Source organism: Urocitellus parryii, chromosome 4 (assembly GCF_045843805.1).
Source record: "Urocitellus parryii isolate mUroPar1 chromosome 4, mUroPar1.hap1, whole genome shotgun sequence".
In the NCBI taxonomy this organism is placed as follows: domain Eukaryota; kingdom Metazoa; phylum Chordata; class Mammalia; order Rodentia; family Sciuridae; genus Urocitellus; species Urocitellus parryii.
The window spans coordinates 107,596,135-107,620,176 of NC_135534.1; the positions used below are offsets into that span (position 1 = coordinate 107,596,135).

The 24,042-nt window shown below is 48.5% G+C and overlaps 1 protein-coding gene across 4 annotated transcripts in view; it reads left to right on the forward strand.

Annotated features, from left to right (window-relative positions):
* The window catches only part of Grik4 (glutamate ionotropic receptor kainate type subunit 4), a 281,673-nt gene that overhangs the window by 94,179 nt on the left and 163,452 nt on the right, over positions 1 to 24,042 (forward strand). For all 4 annotated transcript variants that reach the window (XM_026403467.2, XM_077797752.1, XM_077797753.1 and 1 more), the window contains exon 2: positions 23,524 to 23,688. In XM_026403467.2, the coding sequence (XP_026259252.2) occupies positions 23,524 to 23,688 (165 nt within the window). The remainder of the gene's footprint in view (positions 1 to 23,523; positions 23,689 to 24,042) is intronic.

Here is a 24,042-nt window from a genome sequence, read left to right on the forward strand (position 1 = left end):
CAGATTGCTTACTCCAGAAGAGAGAGAGAGAGAGAGAGAGAGAGAGAGAGAGAGACTAATATGGAAGCAAGCAGCACTTTCAGAAGCAACATCCCATCTTCCGCCACCGGCAGTTGGCCAGGCCAACCCCATACAAGTAGGAGAGAGCTCAAAAGGTGTGAATAGGGGGAGACAGAGGTCATGGGGTCATCTTGGGGAATGGCTGCTACATGGTCCTAGCAGGACTCTGCCCTGGTGGACTCATGTCAGGAACTAAAATCTTCACCTGGAAGGCTGCCCTCCAGCCCCCCAAATATGGCTATGGATCTCTCAACCAGTTCAGATCAAATTCAGGTTCCTTTAAATGGTTCACAGAGCTCTTCACACTTTCCTCCCCTCAGTACCTCCAGCCTCATTTTCTGGTCTTTTCTCTAGTCACCCCAATCCCAGCTGCACGGATGATTTATTTTCATTCATCTGTGTCCGTAGACCTGCCATTTCCCTTCTCCAGTCAGTGGATTTCTAAGTCACAGCCGAGGTTAGCAGTCTCCCTCGTGAAACATTCCCACGCAGCTCCCCAGAAAGAAGAGTTCTCTCCCTGTGCCCCAGAAGCACTCCATGCCTGTCTACAGCACGGACTGCCACACTGAGCAAGCGTGAGTGCCTCCTGCATGCCCATGTGCACAGTAGGACCAGCAGAGCTGTGAGCCAGGACACATGGAGGGTGTTGGGTGTCGAGTGCCGTGGACCAAAGTAAAGTGAGGCAAGGAAGGGTGAGTGGCCCTGGCAGAGGGGGTGGGGTCCACTCCCTGCACTGAACTGAGGGAAAGCCCTGCTGCTGAGGTGACATGATGCAGGGGCAGCAGGCAAGGCATTGAGTTGAGAGGATGTCCAGGGACAGTATTTTGAGTGAGTGTAACGTGATTACGGTCATGTGTCTCTGAATGATGGGGATACATTCTGAGATGTGCCTTGTTACACACTATTGTCATTGTGCCAACATTGTAGAGTGTACTTACCCAAACCTACATGGTCCACACACACACACCCACACCCACACCCACACACAGGACAGGTGGTGTGTGTGTGTGTGTGTGTGTGTGTGTGTGTGTGTGTAGTCAGCCTAATGTTCCTAGGGCCAAGATGAACAAAACAATGCGCACTATACTAACAGAAGATCAAATCAACTATATTAACATAAGATTAAATCAACTACAAGAGAAAATGGTACAATTAAGAGAGGCAGTAAACACATGATGTATGAGGCTGCTGCCGGTGTCACTTGGCACATACTATTTTACAGTAAACATTTTCTTTGTAAATAGAAAGTGCACACTCCAGAATAATGATAAAAACTGCAGTAAACACACAAACCAGTAACAGTCAATTATCGTTGCACTTATTGTGAGTATTGTGCACTGCACAGAATTGCACATGCTATACATGAATGTGCTTGGGAGTGACGTGGGTTTGTTTACCCTGTGTCACTACAAACATGTGAGTGACATGTTGCACTATGATGTCACAAAAGCTAGGAAGTCACTAGGTGATAGAAAAAAAAATTTTTATTTTTTATTTTTAAATTTTAAGCCTGAAATTGAACCCAAGAGTGCTTACCCACTGAGCTACATCTTCATCCCTTTTTTGTATTTTAATTGGAGACAGGGTCTTGCTAAGTTGCCTAGGGCCTCGATAAGTTGCTAAGGCTGGCTTTGAACTTGCAATTTTCCTGCCTCAACCTCCCAAGCCACTGGGATTACAGGTGTGTGCCACTGTGTCTGGCGGTGACAGGAATTTTGCCGTCTTGTTGTTAAGGTATAGGATCTGCATGGTACGGCAGCCCACTGTTGACTTAAGTGTCTTCTGCAGTGTCTGACTATTGCTGCTTGTGTTTCCATGTGAGTCTGTAAGCAACTCAAGGACAGGGACCATGAAGATATCAGTTTTGTCCATTCTGCCTCCTGCTGCTTAGCACAGCATTAGCATATGGTAGAGGCTGATGAATGAGCTCCTTTTGATGCACAGGATTCGAGGAGCATCTGAGGGAGACAGGATGGGACACCCAGGGAACTTCCAGACACCAGGATGGAGGACGAGGAGAGAGACTAGAACAGATAAATTTGTTTTGAGGGTTAAAGACTCGTGCTGTATATATCCCTGTGTTTTATAGACAGGGGTGAGATGAAAGCGAATTTAAATAAAGACTTTAGTCTGTATTTAATGATGTAGTTATTAGGCTGCTTTTGGCAATGCGTCCCCTGACATAAAGTTTTAACATCGGCCTTTTCAAATACTAAATTACCTTTTGGATCTGCCAGCTGTAATGATAAATAAAGTGAAAGTCGACCTCATTACCATCAGATTCATGAAGTGGGTTAACATTTGGTGGATTTAACCAGTTCTGGATGCTGAAAAATGAAGGCCACTAAATGACAGATTTTGATGGAGAATCAGGGGCTGGAGTCACATTTGCAGCTGAGTTCATTACACAGGGGTTGATGAGCCCCTGCTTTAAATCAATGGGACCTCAGCTCCCTACACATTCTTAAAATGGGGAAGGCTGTGGATGCCTTTGTTTGGCTCAGGCAGCTCCAAAGCACTAGCCAGGAGGCAGGGACCAGGAAGGGCTGCTGCAGAGGAGGTGCCATGAGGTGCCTTTGTGAGTGAGGCCCTGGGGGTCAGCCAGGGGTGACTTCCATAGACTGTCAGAGGTGGTTCCCTTCTCAGGTCCCTTCTCTCAGCCCTGGACAGTTGTCCCTCTGAGGGAGTCTGTCCAGCTCAACCAGGGGAGCTCCTTTACCCTTCACCTGTCAGGCCAGGGAATGGCGGAGGCTGGTTTGGTGGGAGAGGTTCTCCTGGACCTCCACTGTGTGTTCCTTTGTGAGCGAGGGGAAGGACTTCGAGAAAGGAGAGAATGCCCTCATGTGGTTCTTGCCTGTCTCCTGAGAAGGCCCATGGCGGTAGGAATCCTGCGATAGACGGGAGGGACCATCTACTCTTGGAGCAGGTGGTGTGTAGGTCTGAGTGAGCCACGAGGAAGGAGAGTGAATGAAGGTGTTTCCACAGGCCCTGTCTCTCCTCACCCCAGAAAGCCCAAGCAGGTAGAGTTGCTCAGGACCTGGGTAAAGTATGGCCGAGTGGGTGAGTTCATGGAGAGGCAAGAACATTCCAGAAAAGTGTCCCTTTAAATTGCAGGTACCCTGTTTGTGGTGGTGTTGGAGGAAGAAGAGTGAGTTAGCCAAGTAATGCTGGCCTAGATCGTGGAGACTGGATGCACATGTTGGCATCTAGACCATTCCAGAGCAAGGAAGGGGCTGCGTTTCCAGGAGCCAGATTCTGGACTCAGACGCCACACAGATCGAGACTTCTTAAAAATGTCAAAATTGTTCCGGTGGTTTATGGATTCTATTTTCTTTACCATCACCTGTACAAGAATAATAATAATAATCAATAATGATGATAACTATCCACTATAGAGGGCAGAAACGTTGGTTTTCCTCAAATCAAACAATCGCTTCCTCCCTCCCTTCCCGTCTTCCCTTCCTTGCAGCTGGGCAGCTTGCATTTTCCTTAGCACACAGAAGGTGATTTAGTCCACAGAACATTATGATCTACTGGTCAGAGTGCTGAGAGTAGAGCAAAAGATATGATTTTTAGTTTTAATCCCTGACACATCCACGGTGTGTCCTTGAGTTGATTTAAATCTTTCCAGGCTTCTGTATACTCATCTCTAAAATGGGACTGAGAGTATTTTGCTATTATAATCAAGGTTATGAAAAGATATAAATGTGTGAGAGTCCTTTGTAAAATATACAGCAAGACTTTTGCATTTTAAAATTATTTTTAATTATGGTAGAAAACACAATTAAATTTACCATTGTAAGCATTTTTAAGTGCATAGTTAAGTTCTGATAAATATATTCACATTGATTATTGTGCTATCATCAACCATCCACCTCCAGAACTCTTCTCGTTTTACAAAACTGAAACTACATACCCATTAAAAAAAAAATTCCCATTGCTCTTACCCCCAATCACTGGCAACTATATCCTTTCTGTCTAGAATTTGACTACTCTATGTATCTCACCTGTGTGGGACCAAACAGTGTATGTCTTTTTTTTTTTTTTTGATAGTACTGAAGATCAAACCTAGAAGTGCTTTACCACTGACCTACAACCCCAGAATTTTTTTTTTTTTTTTAATTTTGATACAGGGACTCAAAGTTGTTGAGGCTGGCCTCAAACTAGCAATCTCTTGTTTCAGCCTCCAATATTTGTATTTCTAAGATTGGTTTATTTCATTTAGCCTAATGATGTCAAGGTCTTAGCATGTGTCAGAATTTTCTTCCTTTGTAAGGCTGAATAATATTTCATTTATATATATATATATATATATATATATATATTGGTCTATTCATCTGTTGATAGACACTTGGATTGCTTCCATCTTTTGACCCTTGTGAATGATGCTGTTATAGGTACATAAATATTAATTTGAGACCCTGCTTTAAATTCTTGTGGTAATTCCACTCTAATTTTTAGGGGATACACCATTATTGTTTTTCAATGGCTGTGCCATTTTGGATTCCAATAGCAATGCACAAGGGTTCCATCTCCCTGCCATGACTTCTAATTTTCTATTTTTTGTTTGGTTTTGGTTTTGTTTGTTTTGCAGTAGACATTCTAATAGGCGTGAGGTGATGACACATACATATCAGTCATTTATACAAGTGACTGATTTGATGAGAGTGTGCCTTATTCAAAACAGAAGAGAAGAGGGATCTTAGCAGCTCTGTTAGGATGGGTACTTGCCTAGAAGAAGTCATGGTTTAGAAGTGGAACCGAGGCTCTGGTGCAAGTGTTTGCACTCTAGGCCAGAAGATGTTGACCTGTTGCCAACTGTGTCCCGGATGATGCTTGGCTGGGGCTGTGGTCCTTGGGCCTGAAGATCACTGAAAGAATGTGTGAGAGTCGCTTTTGAGTCAGACTTTGAAAAGTGACTGGGATTTCAAAACACAGCCATTGCAGAGGAGGGAGTGGGCTCTCACGGTGTGTGATGGAAATAGCGTGATTGAAGACAGCGCGGAAGCTTGTTCAGAGAGTGATGCTCCCAGCGTGGGCCCTGGATTAGCAGTGTCAGCAGCTCCCGGGAACTTGTGAGAAATGAACATTCTTGGGCACCGTTCCAGCCCTTTACTGAATCAGAAGCTGTGGGCGTGGGCCCGGCAATCTGTGTTTTAACAAGTCCCGTGGGTGATGCTGATGCACGCTCAAGTGAGTAGAGAGTACGAGAAGTCTAATCTGGGCAGGGTGGGCAAGGCCGGGTTGTGGGTTCTGGATCAGCTGAGGGAGTTTGGGTTGAGCTTATAACATTCAGCCACTACCCTCTGCAACCGGAACAGTATCCAGCTTCTTGCTATGGCCCAGAGGCCATCGGGCCACCTGTGGCTCCCCACTCCGTTCTTCTCTACAGTCCAACACCCTACAAGCTCTCTCTTACCTTGCTCCTCCCTCGTGGCTTCTCCCTCCTCATCGTTCAGGTCTCAGCTTAGGTGGCGCCTTGGTAAAGACAGACCTTCCTTCCCCAGCCTGCAGCATTTGCTCAGTCTACCCAACGTTCCAGCTCTTCCTGCCATCTGGATCATCCAGAGGGTCCTCTTGGGTGCCTCTCTTAGTAAGAGCACCAGATCCTTGAACTGGGTCTCTGTCCTATTCACTGCTCTGTTTCCAGAGCTTGGAAGAAGCTCTGCACACAGTAGGGCACCAGCACTCTTCAGTGAACCCTGGGATGCTTTGAAGCAATTCTGAATAGTGAAGTGACACCATCCAAGAGGTGCTTTATGGGGCCTCATGCAGCCTTACAGGGCAACCCCTCTTGTGGGTAGATGGGGTGGAGGGATGACTTCCTAGGGCAGGAGTGCAGTTAGGAGGTGACAGTGGTCTAAACCAGTGGTTCTCAACTAGGGGCAGTTGCTGTCCCCCAGCCCCACCGATGGACATTGGGCATATTGATCTGGAGACATTTTTAGTTATCACAGCTGGAGAGGGTGCTGCTGGCATCTAGCGGTTAGAGGCCAGGGATGCTGCTGAACTTTTTTGGGTGTCCAGAGCAGCCTCCTGCAATAAAGACTTATCTGGTCCCAAATATCAGTAGTGCTGAAGTTTTGAAACCCTACTGTAAACTAAGGTGGTAGTCATGGGAATAGAAAGGAAAAGAAAAACAATAACCACCACCAGTGAACGTTTTCCAGTCAGCAGAGAAAGCGTTTGTCCCATCTGTGCAGCATTGTGGCTTTAAGTCTCTCTGGCAGCAGAATCAGAAGACCCCTCAGAATGGGAAGCTCCCCTGAGGATGTGAGAGCCACCAGCCTCTCTTTCTGTGTCATCCCCCCTGCCCCCCCCCCGTAGGTGGATAGCATGCCTTTATTTTATTTGTTTATTTTTATGCGGTGTTAAGGATGGACCCCAGTGCCTCCCATGTGCTAGGCAAGCGCTCTGCCTCTGAGCCCCAGCCCAGCCCAGCCCCGTTCCCTGTCTCTTTCTTGGTGCCCGTCTCAAGTTCAGTCTTGCTAGCTCTGCGTTTCTTGTCCTCTACCCTTCCTTCTTTCTCCTCTTTCTTCTCTCACCTCCTCTTTCCCTTTCCTTCCCTTCCCCCTTCCCCTCCTCTCTGGTCTTATCCCTTGTTTTCCTCCCCCTCTGCACCTTTTCTCTTTGTCTGTCTCATCTAACTGCCCATTATGAAGATTTGAAGTTTAGTGGGTTTATGGTCTCGGTCCTTAACTTTTAAAGTGGGTAATTGCGTGATCTATACTAAATTAAATTTACTAGCTTTTTACTTCTATGGCATATGGCATCTGAACAGGGCTGCTTTTTATCCCCTGCAGTTAGCGATCTTTCTTTTCCCTTGTCCCTCTATGCATTCAGAGTAGTCTGACAACTGCCAGCTTAGCATCTCTCTCAGCCAGCAGCTCTTGAAGAAACTCAGCCAGTCAGCGTAATGCTACCCAGAAAGGAAGTCAGAGCCCGATCTCTGGGTTCTGGTGCAGAGCCCTGTTGAGCCCTGCTCTCAGCCTGCTCCTCTCCTCATCTCTGACTAATCTCCTGAGCCCTCACTTGAAGAAAGGCCCTTGGAGTTGGCCTCCCAACTGCTCCTCATTATTCTTCCACAAAGTGCTTCTCAGGGCTAGCCTGTGACACCTGCTAAGGAAACAAGTTAGTTTGAGGGGGAAAAAAAATACGATGTATAGTATTGGATTTTGATGGTGGATGGACCTGAGAGGTGTTTGATTCTGTGAATTGTCAGGAAGGGTGCTTGAGATCTCTGCAGGCTACTAGGAAGGTGATGTGGAGGTCCCGGCCCCAGGGGTGGAGGGGTAGGGAGACAACTTTCCAAATCACATTCTAGACACGGGCTCCTGGAGGACTTTGCCTGTCTCCTGGGCATGTAGAACAGTGACTGTCACCCCCCATCAGGAATCATGAGCTCAAAGTTTGACATATTTTGTTGATATGAATCTCTTCCTTTCTACCTTAGGAAAAGGGCAAAAGTGAAAGTGTGACAGATTATCTGAATATTTTTCAAGTGAATGAACACATGAATATTCCATTCTCGTCCCACTGGGGGTACCTCGCTTAGACGCTAAAGCCCAGTGTCCTCCTGGATAAATAGTTCCTGCCCTGTTCTGTCTCCTTCCTTGGGGGATGATGACAATGAATAAAAAGATCCATTACTTGTGGTTTGTTCTCCTGGGAAAAGAGACAGATAACTCCAAGGTGGAAACAATCAAAGTAATGGCCCTTCAGATTTTTCTAGCCATCTTCTTGCAAAGAACTCAAAGCAGTTCTAATTTGTCATTTTCTCTTGCTCGCCCTTTTCCCTGGGGTGGAGGGGAGATCAGTATCAACCAAATGCGTCAACCCTCAACCCGTTAGTCTCCATTGTCATTGCCGTTTCTTTGATCAGAGGTGACAGGGTCCTGTATTGTAAATTCTCTTGGGCATGACACTCATTTATTCAAAGCTTTGAGTAGAATGTATGACTTAGGGTCTCCCTCCCTGGAGTCAGGGGGGTGGCATGGTGTAATGGGGAGGGACTTGATGGAGACTGATGGATGGGTCCCAGCATCATGTGGAGTGCTGTTGGCCCAGAGGTAAGTGAATTCTTGGGCTGGCACCTGCCAGCTGCCCAGCTTTTTAGAGTCTGCTCAGCACATGTCTTATGATCTTTACTCTTACTCCCCACCCCATTGCCATTTCCCCCAACTAGCCCACGAATCTTTGTGAGCAGGTGCCAGAGCTGCTTCAAGTTGTTTGTTTTCAATTGCATCTTCCCATGCCCCCGCACTGGAGCCCGGCATAAGATAGGTACTCAATAAATGCTCGCCGGATTAAACTCCCCAGGCAGTGAAGCTGACCTGGGTTCAGTCTCCTCTGGAGTTAAAAGGCAGACCTTGCCTGGCATCCTTGTACACGCAAACCCATTAAAACTCCCAGCTGCCTCCATCGCTCCGTGTCCCTTCTGCCTTCATTTCCACTCTGTCCCACAACCCGGCCAGAAGGCTGTCACCAGCAGCCATTAGACAAGACAAACGGGCAGCTCCAGCTCACTATTTCTCGCCCGTCCTGGCTCTGTGTGCAGGGAGGCGTGAGTGTGGGTACGATGGGTGCTTCGCTGCCACAGTCATGCATCTGGGCCGGTCAGAGCTGCCCACTAGCACTGCCCCAGACATGGCAGGGGCTCCCTCTGTGGTGATGGCTGAAAGAGTAAACAGATGGGGACAGACTTCCCTGAAAGAAAACTGGGAGGGAGCTGACCAGATTCAGGGAAAGACAAGACCAGTTTAAAGCAGCTAACTGGGAATATCAATCAGATTATACGGTGACCTTACACCCTGGCCCGATTTTAAGGCACTAAATGTAGATATAATTGCTGGTTGTGCTAAGGACTTTATTAATAATTTTTCCCCAGGGCTGATGTCCTTTATTTAACTGTGGGAGTGTGAAAGGTTAAGATGAACCGTGATGTCAAAGTTGAACCATGAACTCATAGCAGGATCCACCTCTTAGGCATCTTGGAAGGTGCATGTGCCTGAGGGTGTCTAGGTTTAAGCTGAGCTGTTCTGGTGACACTGACACACTGACACGGTGTCCATACTCAGGTGTTTCCCGTTTAGGTGGCAGTGCTTCCAACACCATTACCGGGGCAGCATCAGTCCAGGCATGTGACCCACATGAGGCTCCGCTGCAGCCCTGAGCTGTCCTCGGCGCTGGCTCCCTCTCCTGGCCACCCTTTGGGCCCTGCAGCAGGCACACAGAGCTCCCATTTCATCTGGGGCATCATGTCCATCACACACACTCCCCTCTGTGGCCAGAACCCAGCGCTGGCGGGCACATCTCCAGAGGCAACCCAAGGGTGGCCACAGCTTCGCCCTCACTCCCTGGTGCAACCTACCAACACTTTCCCTCTGTCATTTCCCTTCCAGGTCCCCACTCACCTGTGGCTGCCATTGCCATGAAGGGATGGGACTCGGGGCTCCCTGCCTTCCTCGCACCCTGCCTTCCGCTGGCCTGGCTGTGCTCAGTGCCCACATACCCACCCCTCCAGTGCCTCTGGGCATCCTCCCTTTTCAGGCCTTTCTCCCACCCCTGGTCACCATCACAGTCCCCCTGGATCATGGCAGCTCTTGATCCTCTGCTTCTCAAACCTTACATTTCCAGATCCCATGGTCTGCAAACAGCCTCCTGGCCATCTAACTTTGAGCACCTTGCTTCTATGTCTCCTGCTGTTCTGGACGCCCTCGGGTCCACATGTTCAGATGTGCCTTCCCTCTGGTCTCTGCTGGGTCTCACCCGCTGGATAGCTTTTCTGGGCTTCACTCCCTTCTTTGTCCAGTCAAAAGACCACAGCCCATCCCTTCTCGGTCAGCTCACTTGTCCCCTGTCCTGCACACCCTCCTGATAACCTAATCTTGAGAGTTTTGACAGCTACATCCCTGGCTTTTGTCTGTGCCCTGAGACGCACGGATGGGTCTCCACTTCACCTGGGCCCAGAGGGAAATGCATTTACCGTCAGAGCAGCCATGTGATAGGCATTTTCATGTCACAGCTTCAAAGCTGTGCCCCTGAAGCCACTTACCCTATCATTGCCCAGTCTTACTTGCAGAAGAGCAAGAACTTACCTCACCCCAAATAAAATGGAAGGATGCCAGCTCAGTTCATCTCCATTCCCCTCCTACCCAATACTGATTGGCAGTGGTCTCTGTCACTCTGTTTAGACCTGCACCATCTAATTCAGCAACTAAGATCTGTCGAGCACTTGAAGTGGAGCTAGTCTGATTGGAGATGTGCTGTAAATATAAAGTACATACAAGAGCTTGATGTTTTAAGATGAAAACAAGAAGATAAAATAGCTCAGTGATTTTTGTATTGATTAGATGTTGACATAATACAATTTTGAAAATTTTAGTTTAATTTCATAATCTCATCTCTTTCTTTTGACCTTTTGCAATGTGACCACTAGAACATTTCAAAAGGCCCATGTGGCTTGCATTATGTTGCTGTGGGACAGCACTGAGTTGGGATATAGGCTGAGCCCCAGGAACAAAAAAAACACTAAAAGTTTTGGCCTCAGAGATAGAAGGGTATTTCTCCTACCCGTGAGTCTGGAGTAAGTGGCAGCCCAAGGATGGGGAGGGATGAGGGACGTTGCCATCGTCAACTTATGGTTTCTGTATGTTCCTGTTGTCACCACTTTGAGCAAACAGAAAAGGGAAGGAGAGTCCAGAGCACAGAGATGACCTGGATGTCCTGGTCACTTCCACTCACAGCTGCTAACCCAGAGTCAGCCAATGGCTTCTCTGAGCTCAGGGGAGGCTGGGGCATGTAGTCGGGCAGCCACGCATCCAGTTAAAACTTGGAGTGTTGCATTATTAACTGGAAGGAAAGGACACAGGACTGGGGGTTGGTGAGCAGTCTTTGCCACACCTCCTTTCCTGATACCCTGCCATCTTGGAGGAGGAACAGTCCCTTCTGTCAAACTAGTAAAGTTGTACTTGTCACAGCTCCAGACTCTTCTCTGTCCTTTTGCTGGACTTGCTTCAGAATATGCCCCACTTTCAACTTAAAAATCAACATGTTATAGTGATGCAGCCTCATCCATGTTTATAGCAGCTAAGCTATGGAACCATCCTTCAATAGATGAATGGATAAAGAAACTGTGGTATATGTACACAATGGAATATTACTCAGTCCTAAAGAAGAATAAAATTATGGCATTTGCCAGTATAGGGATGGAGCTGGAGAATATCATGCTAAGTGAAATATGCCAATCCCCAAAAAACCAAAGGCCAAATGTTCTCTCTGATATGTGGATAATAATCCACAATAAGGAGTAGGGGGGAGAATAGAAGTTTGTTGAATTACACAAAGGGGAATGAAGGGAAGGGAGGGGGCATGGGAATAGGAAAGAGAATAGAATGAATCGGACATAACTTTCCTGGGTTTATAGATGAACACACCACCAGGGTAACTCCACATCATGTTCATCCACAAGAATGGGTAGTTAAACTCCATGTAGGTATGATATGTCAAAATACATTCTACTGTCATGTATTACTAAAAAGAACAGATAAAAAATAAAAAGGAAGAAAATGTCCTCCTTCTTCTAACGTGATCAGGTTGCCCTCTCCACTGGCTCCTCCTTCCGAGCCCCTCTCATCTTAATTTGAAGACCCTCCCTGGGACAGCGAGATTGCCCACCGTGGTGCTAATCAGACACTGCCAAAACAAGCTACTTGACCCTTCATTCTCTTCTCCTTCACTTAGCTACCTGCTGCCATCTAAGTGTCACCCCCAATTCTCGGCTGGAAAGACTCTTGCTAATTTCCCCCAGGGACTTCCTGCTTGCCAAATCTCATGCAAAGTCCACAGTCTTTGTTTTATTTGACTTCTGTCTTCCTTAGATGTTCTGGTCTAACCATTGCTTCTCCATCTCTTCCCACGTTCTCTCCAAGGATCAAGTCTCCAGGATCTTAGACATGTTCCCCCTCTCCACAGCGCTGGCCACCTAGCGCTGGATCCAAATTGTCATTACAGCCTCACCTTCGGATTCCCAGATCTGGGTCTAGGGTGGACCGTTTCCAGAGAGCCAGACCAGTAACTTTGTTACTAAACACTTAACAAATATACACCAAAATCATCATCTTTGCCCTTCTTCAAATACAGAAAAGAGCAGTCTCATCTCTGTCACCCCATATCCTTTATCCTGCTCAATGACACATCTAAATAGAAAGTGAATCCAGGAGCCCATCCCGTCTGCACCCTCCCTCTGCAGGCTTATTGATTCTGACCCTCCTTGGCCTCTCTGTCTTCTCCTACCAGAGCACCCAGGCCAGTCTTCCTAGCTTACATTTCTACTCTCTCTCCAATATATCTTTAAGGGCGATAGGCCTAAAATGCAAGCCTTATGATGTCATGGCCTTTTGAAAGGCCCCCAGCTGTACCTCATTACCTTCAAGGTGTCACCCCCAATGCCTAGAGAGTCACACAAGGTCTTTCATGTTCCTTCAGCCTCCCCTGCTGGGCGCCAGCAGAGCCGGTCCGCCAGGCTTCCTCATGCCTCAGGAGTCTGCACACTGGAACACACTTTACATTTGGCTTCCGTGCCTTTCTGGCTGCCTCTTCTGTGAGGCCTGGTAGGTAGGATGCATTCGACCTATAGATGTTGGATACCTGCTGAGGCCTCCCCTAAATCTCCCCCCAACACAGAGAGTTTGTTTTCTTTATTGGTGTTTCCTTAGGATTTTGTGACTCTGTCTGTGGAAACACTTGCTTCATTGTACACCAAAGATCTGGCTCTGTCCCCAGCCCCCAGGATGTCCTTGGGAACCAAGGCCCAGTCTTCTTTGCCTGTGTGATTTCCAAGAACATGAACACCTTGTCCACGGCTGAAGCACAATAGGATTTTATCACATCACTTACCACATTGGGTTGTTGCTATTTGTTTATTGGGCCGTGTTCTCTCCTGGACACTTTGAAAGCAGAAACACGTCCTGTCTTTCTCTGTATACCTAGTTCCTTGATTAAGATACATGGTTAATAGGTATTGGGTAAATTAATAAATAGAGGGGCAACTGAGTGAATGAAAGCCTTTCCCTTCTCAGTGAGAAGGTTCAGGACTGAGTAAGAGATGAACAATAGGGACAATAAATGCTTTGAAGGATTAGGGGCCGGAGCAGCTCAGTGCTTGCCTGTGGTTAGGGTGCAAGGGGGGCATGAGCATGGGGTGCTATTTACATGGGATTGGATGTGGGTACCAAAGAGGCAGGAAGAAGAGACCACCCATACCAAAAAAGTGTGGGGGAGAGTGACATGCTGTGCTCATGTTCAGCTAGTGTCACAGAGTAGAATAGAATGAGCCTGGGAAAGCTCACTGGGGCCGACTGTGGAGGACCTGGTGGCCTGATGGCCTGGTAGCCTGGTGGGCAGATCTGCAGTGGACAGAAGCTGTCATGGTGTGAGAGCCACTGAGGCAGGGGGAGGAAGGCAGGGGGAGGGAGGCAGGGGGAGGAAGGGCGGCAGCAAGAACACAGTGTCCATGGGTGGAAGCAGATCAGGTCCCTTGGCAGTCCTCAGTGACCGAGCAGATGGAGTGGCTGAAGGGATGGGGAGAGCCAGGACATGCCGCCAGGGATCTGCACGTGGGCAACTGTGCTGCTCACTGAGGCCAAGAAGTCACCAAGAGCCCCCTTTCTATGGAAAAAATAATGGGTTATATTTGGGACAAAAATCTGGAAGAACTTCCAACAGGATCCTAGTAGCAGACAGAGTGGTGTGTGGATGAAAAATTGGGCCTAGAGATGGAGATTTTGGCATTTCACATGCAGCTGAGAGTTGAATGTAAGTTGTCTGAGAGAGAGAGAGAGAGAGAGAGAGAGAGAGAGAGAGAGCAAGGACAGAGGGCTGAGGACTGGGCCTGGCGTGTGGGATTTGGGGAGCACTCACAGGCTGAGATAGCAGAGGGAGGAGGGATGGGGAAGGAGCTGGGCGTCTGAGAGCCCGGGTGCTGAATTCTCTCCAGCTCTTGGTATGGCCAGTCAAGCTCTCTAATTTCAGCCATTCTGATAGTTTTGCAGTGCTATCTCATTCTAGTTTTCATATGCGTTTCCCGGTGACCAGCCCTGTTGAGCACATTCCCCACAGGCTCATCTGCCACCCGCCCGCATCACTTCTCTGTTAACGTGTCAATTCAAATGTTTTGCTCATTTTCAAAATTGGGTTGTTCCCTTATTATTGAGTCTTAGGAGTTCTTTGTGTATTCCGGAGACAAGTCCTTGATTGAATGTGTTTTGTATATAATATTTTCTCCCAATCGGCAGCTTGTCTTTCCTTCTGGTAACAGTGTGTTTTGAATAATAGACATTTCTATTTTAGATGAAGTTTCATTTACTAGATTTTTGTTTTTGTTCTTTGTTTTACTTCATAGGTTGATTTTGGTGTCATACTTAAGAAATCTTTGTTTAACTTAAGGTGGTGACTATTTTCTTCTAGAAGTTTTATAGTGGTATGTTTTACTTTTATGTCTATAGACCACTTGGTGTTCATTTTTGCATATGGTGTGAGATAGGGTTTAAAGTTTTCTTTTTCCCCTTTAGCATATGGATATCCAGGTATTCCAGTACAACATGGTGAAAAGACCATTATTTTTCCACTGCAGCTTTTTTCAAAATAAGTTTTTCATCTATGTATGGGTCAGGATAGTAATTTTGAGGGAAGGACTAGAAGTTGATATAGAATCCCTCAAAAGCCAAGGCGATTTGGCTAAACCATCTATACAGCATGTGTTGTTACCAGGTTAGGTACCAGGCTTGGGGATAGAGAGAATTAAGGAGTGAAGGTTGAACACTAAACTGATGATGAAAATGTAGTGCGAGTGTCTTCTGTGAAAACACACAGCGGTGGTGCTTGCTCAGCCTTTGTGTTCTGGGAAGGCTTCCTGGAGGAGGTGTCTGAGCAAAAGCAAGTGGGGACGGAATAGGGGGCAGTGAGGAGCTGGAGAGGGCCCCATGTCAGGGTAGCTACTGTCATTAACTGAGACCAGGAATATGGCAGGAAGAACAGGAGGGAAGGAGGGATGCTTGAAGCATGGTAGGGTTGAGATGCTCCTTAGACATGCAGACCTCACCAGATTGCTGGATGTGCAGAAAGCAGCCCCATGAAGGTGGGCACAAAGGAGAGAGATCATTTTAGGAAGCTTCTGAGATCAAGGTAAGAAGAGGGATCTGCAGAGACCCTGGGAATTCATCACTATGTAAAGGACAGGCAGGACAAGAACGTATCTGCAAGAATGGCCAGAGAATTAGGAGGACCTGGGAGGGTTGACTCTTGGAAGCCAAGGAGGCTGAGGGTCTCAGACAAGGAGTGCTCGGGCCTCTCGGGTGCTGATGAAGCACCAGCCAGGAGCAGCGCCCAGGATCTGGACCCAGGCTGCCATTGAGAGCTGTGCTCTCTTGGGAAAATTGCTTAACCTGCCCATTTCTCACGTGTCTGATCTGAAGTAACCAATTGTAGGGTTGTGTGAGGTTAAATGAGATGATACATTTGATGTTCTTAGAGCAGCACCTGGAGGTACATAGAGATGGCAGCCAGCGATATCATTGCACCAAGAATCCACAGTGTCCACTGAGTTTGCACAAGTGGTTGTTGAGGTTGACTGCGCCGTTTGCCTGAGGGGGCGGGGACAGGAGGCAGGGTGCCGTGGGTGGAGGAGTCCAGGGTGAGGTGAAGTCAGCAAACGTGGAGGGACCATTTGACCAGCCTGGCTTGGGTTGAAGGGGAAGCGAGAAGCAGAGTCCACCTAGGGCTGATGTGGTCAGGGAGGGCTTTAGCCACTTCCAGGCTCAGGGGGACATGCTTGTCTGGGAGATACTAAAGACAGAGGAGAGAAGGGAGGTAGGGTGAGACGTGGAGACCCCAGGCAGAGGAGGGAGGCCACGGGGAGCAGGGTCACCTGGAAGAAGAGCCCTTGTTCTCTGAGCCTGGGGGAAGGCTTGAGGGTGGGGAGTTCAGGTGGTGGCTCCAGAGTGGCCTCACTTTAACCAGTCTGAGGGCCAAGAATGAGGGGAGGGAGCTGGGCAGTGGTTAGAGGTGACAGGTCATGTTATAGGTTGAACTGTATCTGCCCCCTCTCCAAATTCTTATTTGGAACTCGTAAACCCCCATCTATTCAAATGTGGCTCTACTTGGAAATGGTGTCTTCATCGAGGTAGCAGTAAAGCGGGTCCTTAGGTTGGGCCCTCATCCAACATAAGGGGTGTCCTCTTAAGAAATTAGGACACAGACACAGACAGAGGGAGGAGTGAGAGGACAGGGCAAAGACAGCCATCCCGGCCAGGGAGGGAGGCTCCGGAGGAAACCAGCTCGGCCACAGACAGAAAGACAGGTGAGTGGAAGAGGCTGGTGCAGATGAGTGACTGGTCTCAGACTTCCAGCCTCCAGAACCATGAGAAAGTAAGTTTCTGTGATTGAAGCCCAGTGGGGAACGCTTGGCTATGGCAGTCCCAGCCAATGAACATGGAGAACACAGCCAGGAACTGCAGAGAGGGAGCTGGCCAAGGGCCAATGAAAGTCCAGTGTTGGGTCCCAGCAGAGGATGCAGGTGTGAGCTGGTGGTGTGAGCTGGTGGCATGAGTCTGCATGGTGGTATGAGCTGGTGGCGTGAGCTGGTGGCGTGAGCTGGTGGTGTGAACTGGTGATGTGGAGCCTGTGCAGTGGTGTGAGCTGGTGGTATGAGCTGGGGCATGAGCCTGCATGGTGGTGTGAGCTGGAGGCTGAGCTGGTGGTGAGAGCCTGCACGGTGTTGTGATTGCCTCCAGCAGCAGGGATGACCAGAAACAACGGGGGAAGGGAGGGCCACCGAAAGACAGAGGTGAGTGGAAGAGGCTGGTGCAGATGAGTGACAGGGCTGGGACTGTTTCTGGGGACCAGGAGCTGGAGAGGGAGCAGCCAGGGGTCAGCCGTGGAGCAAAGCTAACTGGCTCCCCAGGGCGCAACTCATCTCTTTTTCTTGTTAGCACAGGGCTGTAACAGGCTGAGCCCAACAGCCAGAGGCAGCGTTATGGGGACTGCCTATAAAGAACTCTCCAGTAAAACCTCTTGATTCCTCCCCTTGAAGAAGCAAGAGTTTTCTGAGTGCCTCTTCACGGTGAGCCTCCGGAGGAGCCCAGGGTTAAGGAGGCTGACTTCCCACCCAAGGGGTCACTCCTGGGCTGTTGAGGGACGGCAAGCCCCATTCCAGTTTGCACAGGTGAAGGGCGAACAGGAGGACAACCAGGGCCACAGAGGCACCCCCAGGTCCTCTCCCCTGTGGGCCCCATGAATAGAGGCCGCCCTCAGCCCTCACTTCTAGAGCTGACAGCACCACTAGGTGTCATAGGGGCACCTGCTGTGGGGGATGGGAATGCAGGTGACCTCACACTGTTGGTTCACTCAGGAGCAATTCACCAAGAGCCACTGTGTGTCCAGAACTGCAGTTACCCAGAGGGTCAGTCGTGGTCCTCACCCTCAAGGAGCCCACTGTCTAGGGGGGGATAGAGAGGCAGACATAAGGACACCAGGGCAGAGGCACAAGGCCATAGGGAGTTCCAAGGACAGGGAGTTCATTTGGGATGGGGATCTGGGAAGACGGGAAGGAGGGATCACTCTGGGCTTACAAACCATAAGCAGCTGAGGACTCTCACAGAGACAAATGGAAAGGTCAACCCCTCCGTGGCAGCGTCGGGGTGGCCGGGGGCTCTCAGGAAAGTTGTGAGGGGCTTCTGGAAAAGGTGAACCTGAGGGGAAAGAGGCCTGCTGGAGAAAGGAGGTCAAGGGGCAGGGACAGCATCAACAAAGCTGTGAAGAGAGAGGCTAGGCCAGTCTAGGTCTTTTCACGGGGCTCTGTCACTGTGCAGGTGGAAGGGGATGCTGCAGCCCCAAAGGTGGGTGGAAGCCAGGCTGTGCAGGGCCTGGGCACTTCTGGATGATAAACTGAGACCCCCTCTGGAGACTGTAATAAGGAGACCCAGAGGCCTTTGAGCAGGTCAGTGGCAGACACCCCTCTCCTGGGTAGTCATGGCCACACTCAGGGCTGAGCTGGAGGGTGTGGCAGTAGGCAAAGCCAGGCCCTCTCCAGGGCTGGCACAGGCATGGGACTAGAGCAGCAGGGAAGCTTGGGGTGGGGATGGGCACAGTCGCAGATCACCCTTTCATTGCCGTGAGGCTCAGGCTTCAGGGAGAACTGGGCAGAGACTACAGTGCGTGGGGCTTGTGGGGAGAATGGCTCAGTGGGAAGGCCACGACCCTGGCTCCTAAGCATGGGAAGACATGCTGAGTCTACCTGAGTTGAGGGACCACTGTGTGCTGCATCCCTATGGCTGGAAAGGGGGGTCCCTGTGTGTGTGTGTGTGTGTGTGTGTGTGTGTCGCCATCTCAGCCCTGGCCCCTGCAGTCCCCACCTCCAGCCTCACTGTGACTGCTGGTCGACTTACATGTGAGCAGTCCCCAGGGCCGGAGGATGTGCTGGCTCATGTTGCTCCTCATTTGGCAGCAGCTGGGAACTCTGAACATCCTGGCCTCGCCGGGCGCCTCGCCGGGCAGCCAGGCCTGAGGGACATGGCGCAGGCCAGAAGCCTCCGCTGCACATTAAGTCTCGAGCACGCGGCTCTCCCTCATCCATCTGGCCCCTCTCATGGGACTGCCAAAGAACAAGTGTGCTGTTTGGTAATTGCCTGGTGGGGACATGTCCCTCTGATGTCCCAAGACAGCCTGAGCCTCTACCTTGTCTTTGGTGTCCACAGCCCCAGAATCTGGTTCCTATTGTCATCCCAATTATCCTGATCCCAATATGTTTGATGCCAACCAACTACCCAGTGAGGCTTTTCCCAGCCAAAAATTAATCACTGTCTAGAACTAAAACCTTAATGAAAAATGGTGCCCAGAGTGGCATGGGAGTGGAGGACGGGATATGGGACCTTAGCGCATTGGCTGGCACCTGCCAAGTGCCTGTGAGTGCAGAATCCCTGCTAAAACCACCTTGTGGGTGGGAAATAAGAAGGGGGTGCAGAGGGGATCTCATGATCCCCTTTCATATAAGAGTCTCACATTCCCTAATTGCCTGCCGGTCATCTCTGTCTCGAGTGTGCCCAGTGGTGCCGTGAGCTGGTTGTCCATTTACACACTGGTGGCAGTCCTGCTCCTCTGGGTCTGTGCTAACACATCGGCTTCATCAGTTCTGGCTTCCATAAGGAGGTCCCCTAGACTGAGTGGCTTCAACAGTAGAACTTCACTGCTCCACTGGTCTGGAGTGGGGAAGTTCAAGATCAAGGTGCTAGCTCCTTGGGTTCCCTAGTAAGGATTCTCTTCCTGACAGAGGATGGCCGCCTTCTCACTGTGTCTTCACGTGGTGGAGTGAGCCTGTCTGCTGTCTTCTGAGAGAAGCACTAATCCTATGAGATGAGGGTCCCACCCCATGACCTCATTTAACCTCAGTTGCCTCCTAAAAACTTAATTTCCGAGCATAGTCACTTTAAGAGGTAGGGATGCACCATGTATGTGGGAGACACAAAGGCCATGGCATCAGTGGCACACAGCTTGAACGTGTCCTTTGCAAGAAGAGAACAGATGGAACCAATCAGCTCTGACACAGACCCTTTAATGAGTGCTACTTCCTTCAGTACAGCTTTAATTGTGCCTTTGGTGTAGCTATGATACAGGGACAAGTCCAGCATGACTCTGTAACTCCAGCATCCAGGTCAAAATGTTCCTGAGTTCCCAGATTCAGAGTGTGTGGGCATTGTTAGTCAGCTTTCCACCACAGTGACAAAATACCTGAGATAAGTCAACTTAAAGGAGGAAAGATGTCTTTTGTCTCATGGTTTCAGAGGTTTCAGTCCATAGTCATTTGACTCTATCACTGTGGGGCTGTGGCAAGGCAGAAATTATGGTGGGGAGCACATGGTGGAGCAAACTGGTCCCTTCACGGTGGCCAGGGAGCAGGGAGGGGGAGAGAGAGAAACAGCACATCCAAGGGACCTAACTTTCTTACCCACCTCCCAGTGGCTGAATAGACCAGAGACCAAGCTTCTATAAATGGGCGTTTGGGGAACACTTTAGATCCAAACCATAAGAGGCATTTTTCTGAGAAATTATTTTATTACAACTGATTTGTTAAATAACTAGTAGGCTGTTGTTTTAGTCAGCTTTTTCACTGTTGTAGCCAAAAGACATGATGAGAACAATTTTAAGAGGAAAAGGTTGTTTTGGGGCTCATGGTTTCAGAAGTCTCAGTCCATAGATGGCCAACTCCATTTCTTAGGGCCCAAGTTAGGAAGGACATCAGGGTGGAAGAGTGTGGTGAAGGAAAGCAGCTTAGGACATGGTACTGGGGAGCAGAGAGAAAGCGTTCTCCTTACTATAGACAAAATATAAACCCCAAAGTCATGCTCCCAATGACCCACCTCCCCCAGCCACGCTCTGCATGCCTACCGTGATCACCCAGTTAATCCCTATCAGGGGACCAATGCACTTAGATTAAGGCTCTTGGAACCCAATCATTTCAACTCTAAGCTTCCTTGCATTATCTCACACACATCTAAACTATAGCAGTTGTAGATGGAAAAGTTGGTAATATTGAGATCACATGGCCCAAAGGGAGGGATAGCTACTCTAATCTAAAGTCTGGCTGGGCATGGTGGTACACAACTGTAATCCTAGCAGCTCTGGAGGCTGAGGTAGGAGAATCACAAGTTCAAAGCCAGCCTCAGCAATGATGAGGCACTAAGCAACTCAGTGAGACCCTGTCTCTAAATAAAATACAAAATAGGGCTGGGGATGTGGCTCAGTGGTTGAGTGCCCCTGAGTTCAATCCCTGGTACCCCACCCCCAAAATAATAAAACCTCATGTAAGTGGGGTGGATGGAAGTAGGGAAATTACCTGGGGATATTTTTGGAGGCCCAGGCTCCAGCCTGTCACTGTTGGTGTCTCAGAGTTGATTTGCCTTGGAGACACTTCCTTCACAGTGCCTACAAGTCTCATGGGTCCTGCCTCTGCACCCTACCTTCAACTCATGTCCCTGGAGAACAGGTCTTCATGAGGAGGAAGGTCCAAAGTCAAGCCAGCCTGAGCTCACCTTCTCCTCTCCTGCTCGCCAGCTTCAAGATGGTGGACTCAATCGTTCACCTCCATGTGGAAATAAACACCCATCTTGCAGAGTTGTTTCAGAGCTTGAGAGAGACTGTACCTACTAAGCACTTACCCCAGGGTTGTCATTGGATAATATAAAGGTGATGTGTTGCGGGCCTGGGGTCTCTTGCCCATGATTCATGCTTGGTGGCATTACAAGTTCCAGATGTCTCTTTCCCATGTTCTAAATGTTTTCTTTGTATTTTTAACCACAAAACATTTTCCCCCAATCGAATCTTATGTGGAACCTTGGAATCTATAACCAGTGGATGTGGAGATGTATTGGTTGAAACTGGCCTGGGGCTAGATGCCCTCAGACAGCCTTCTGACCATCTCTAGGAGCCCCAGGGGTCCACCAAGGAACACTATTTGAGGAGCACTCCTCTATTTACTCTTTTCTTCCAGTCCTAAAGTTGGCATCCTGGTGTAGCAGTGTAATTGTTTCAGTTCTGCATCCCAAGGAACCCTCTCATCTGGTCTTGCTCCCTGAGGTCACCTTGCCCAAATTCTTCAGTCACACATTCACAGTCCTCTGGTCACTCCTGCACAGGGCTCATCACCTCAGGCTCGCATGGACTTTGCTAGTCAATTTATAGAGGCCCATATAAGGCCACCCTAAGTAATTTAGATTTAACTTTTATTGTTCAAAGGGGTTATGATATAAATATATCTACAAATCATAAAAAGTGTTTTGTAATATTCTGTAGTCTCCTTTCTCATTTGTGAAATGGTGGAAGTAAGCCTGGGAGCAATATACAGAAAAGACAGCACGGCCTGGGTCTCTCTGCCACCCCAGTCACAGAGATTCAAGGGCCATGTGTTAGAGAAGTCTGTTCAGCTTGATTCCCCCTGTTTCCTTCCACCTCTGAAAGATAAGTTGGACATTGATTTTTTTCTATAATGGTTTTCTTGTGATATATATTACATGTCATATAATTCGTCCATTTAAAGTATACAATTCAGTGTTCTTTTTACTGTATTTGCAGGGATACACAACTATCACCACAATCAATTTTAGAATGTTTTCATCACCCCAAAAGAAATATTCTACTCAGTAACAGTCCCTCTCCCTTTTTCCACAAATCTCCTAATCCTAGGCAACCAGTAATCTACTTTCTGTCTCTGTGGATTCACGTAGTCTAGACATTTCATAAAAATAGAACTTCTCAATATGTGATCTTTCATGTCTGACTTCTTTTACTAGTATAATGTTTCTAGGTTCATCCATGTCCTAGCATGTGCCAGCACATTGTCCCTTTTTATTGTTGAATTATATTCTAGTGCATAGAAAACCAAATTCTCTTATCTATCACTTGATGGACATTTAGTTTGTTTCCACTTTTTGGCACTCAGGAATAATGCAGCTATAAATGTTGAATACAAGTTTTTGTGTGTGGATCTTCAGTTTTTTTGTAAGTTTCCCTATCAAGAGAATGAGGATCTCAGTATCTAGTGAGTATCTATTATGTTCAAGATACTGTGCTGAGCACATACTATCTCATATTATATTCACTGTGGCCCAAGGTGTAGGGTTTTTCCAAGGGAGAAAACTGAGGTCCCAAAGCTAATAATATGCAATGAAACTAGGATTTGAACCCAGTTTTCTATGGTTCCATAACAGTAGCCTTTCACACTGCTTCCAGAAGTTGGGCAGCTGTTGGTACTTCACCACTCCAGTCACCCACACTGATTGTCACTCTGATAAAGTCCATATCATGGGCCACTTACCTACACTATTTTAATTGCACCCTCATTCCAGCCCTGTGAGGTTGTCCTACTGTTACTAATGTTGAGGTAAGATAAGAAGTTCCTAGAAGCTCCATAGCTCACCTGAGTGACATGGCTCAGGACATCAGAGCCTGGGGTGGCAGCATTCAGCAGTATCTGGCAGCTGCTCCTTGCTCCCACAGTTCTCACTTGCAATCCTAGCCTTCTCTAGTCTTCATCCTCCCCAGGAAGCATTTCTCACATGCCAAGAATTCCATTTTCAAAGGACAGCACATGTAGACATATGAGAGCCAAGGACCTCATTGTGCCTGAACCCAGGGACCTCATACAGTTGGGACCCCTGGTGGCCAGCCTTGGCATTGCCGGACTCCCTGCTACACATCTGCATCAGAATTCACTCCTAGATGTGCCTGCAAACCAACACCCTAAAGCACACAGAAAACTTCCTTGGGAGGTAGTTCTGAGGATGTCAAGGTGGAAAGCGATTTGTGGAGCTGCCTGGAACAGGAAGACGGCAGTTGAAGGGAGGCTGTAGAAGGAGGAGGGGTAACGGTCATGGGTAACGTATCAACTGTCTCCATGTGGTTGCCTGCCCACAGCTGCTATCTTGGACGACCCCATGGAGTGCAGCAGAGGGGAGCGGCTCTCCATCACCCTGGCCAAGAACCGCATCAACCGCGCTCCTGAGAGGCTGGGCAAGGCCAAGGTTGAAGTGGACATCTTTGAGCTTCTCAGAGACAGCGAGTACGAGACTGCAGAAACCAGTACGTAGAATGGACAGGGCCGGCAGAGGACGAGCTGGTGGTGTGAGCTGCACCTGTTGCCAGGCCTCTGATGTAGATATACTCAGGGGTGGGAGAGAAACCAGCACCTGGAGGTCCTATGGGGTTCTTGGCCTGCATGAGACTCCCAGGTTTTATTGGGAATCTTGTGTAGAATAGAACTGAGACAGAATACAAATTCATTCGTCTTCCCGTTCATTCATTCCTTCATATAGTGATTCATTCAGCCACTGGAAATTTTGTGCACACATCCCTAAATGAAATCTTGTGTATGATTGAGAAAGAAGAAGTAGAGCCCTCCCATGGGAACTCAGCCACTGCTTGTTGGGTCACTTG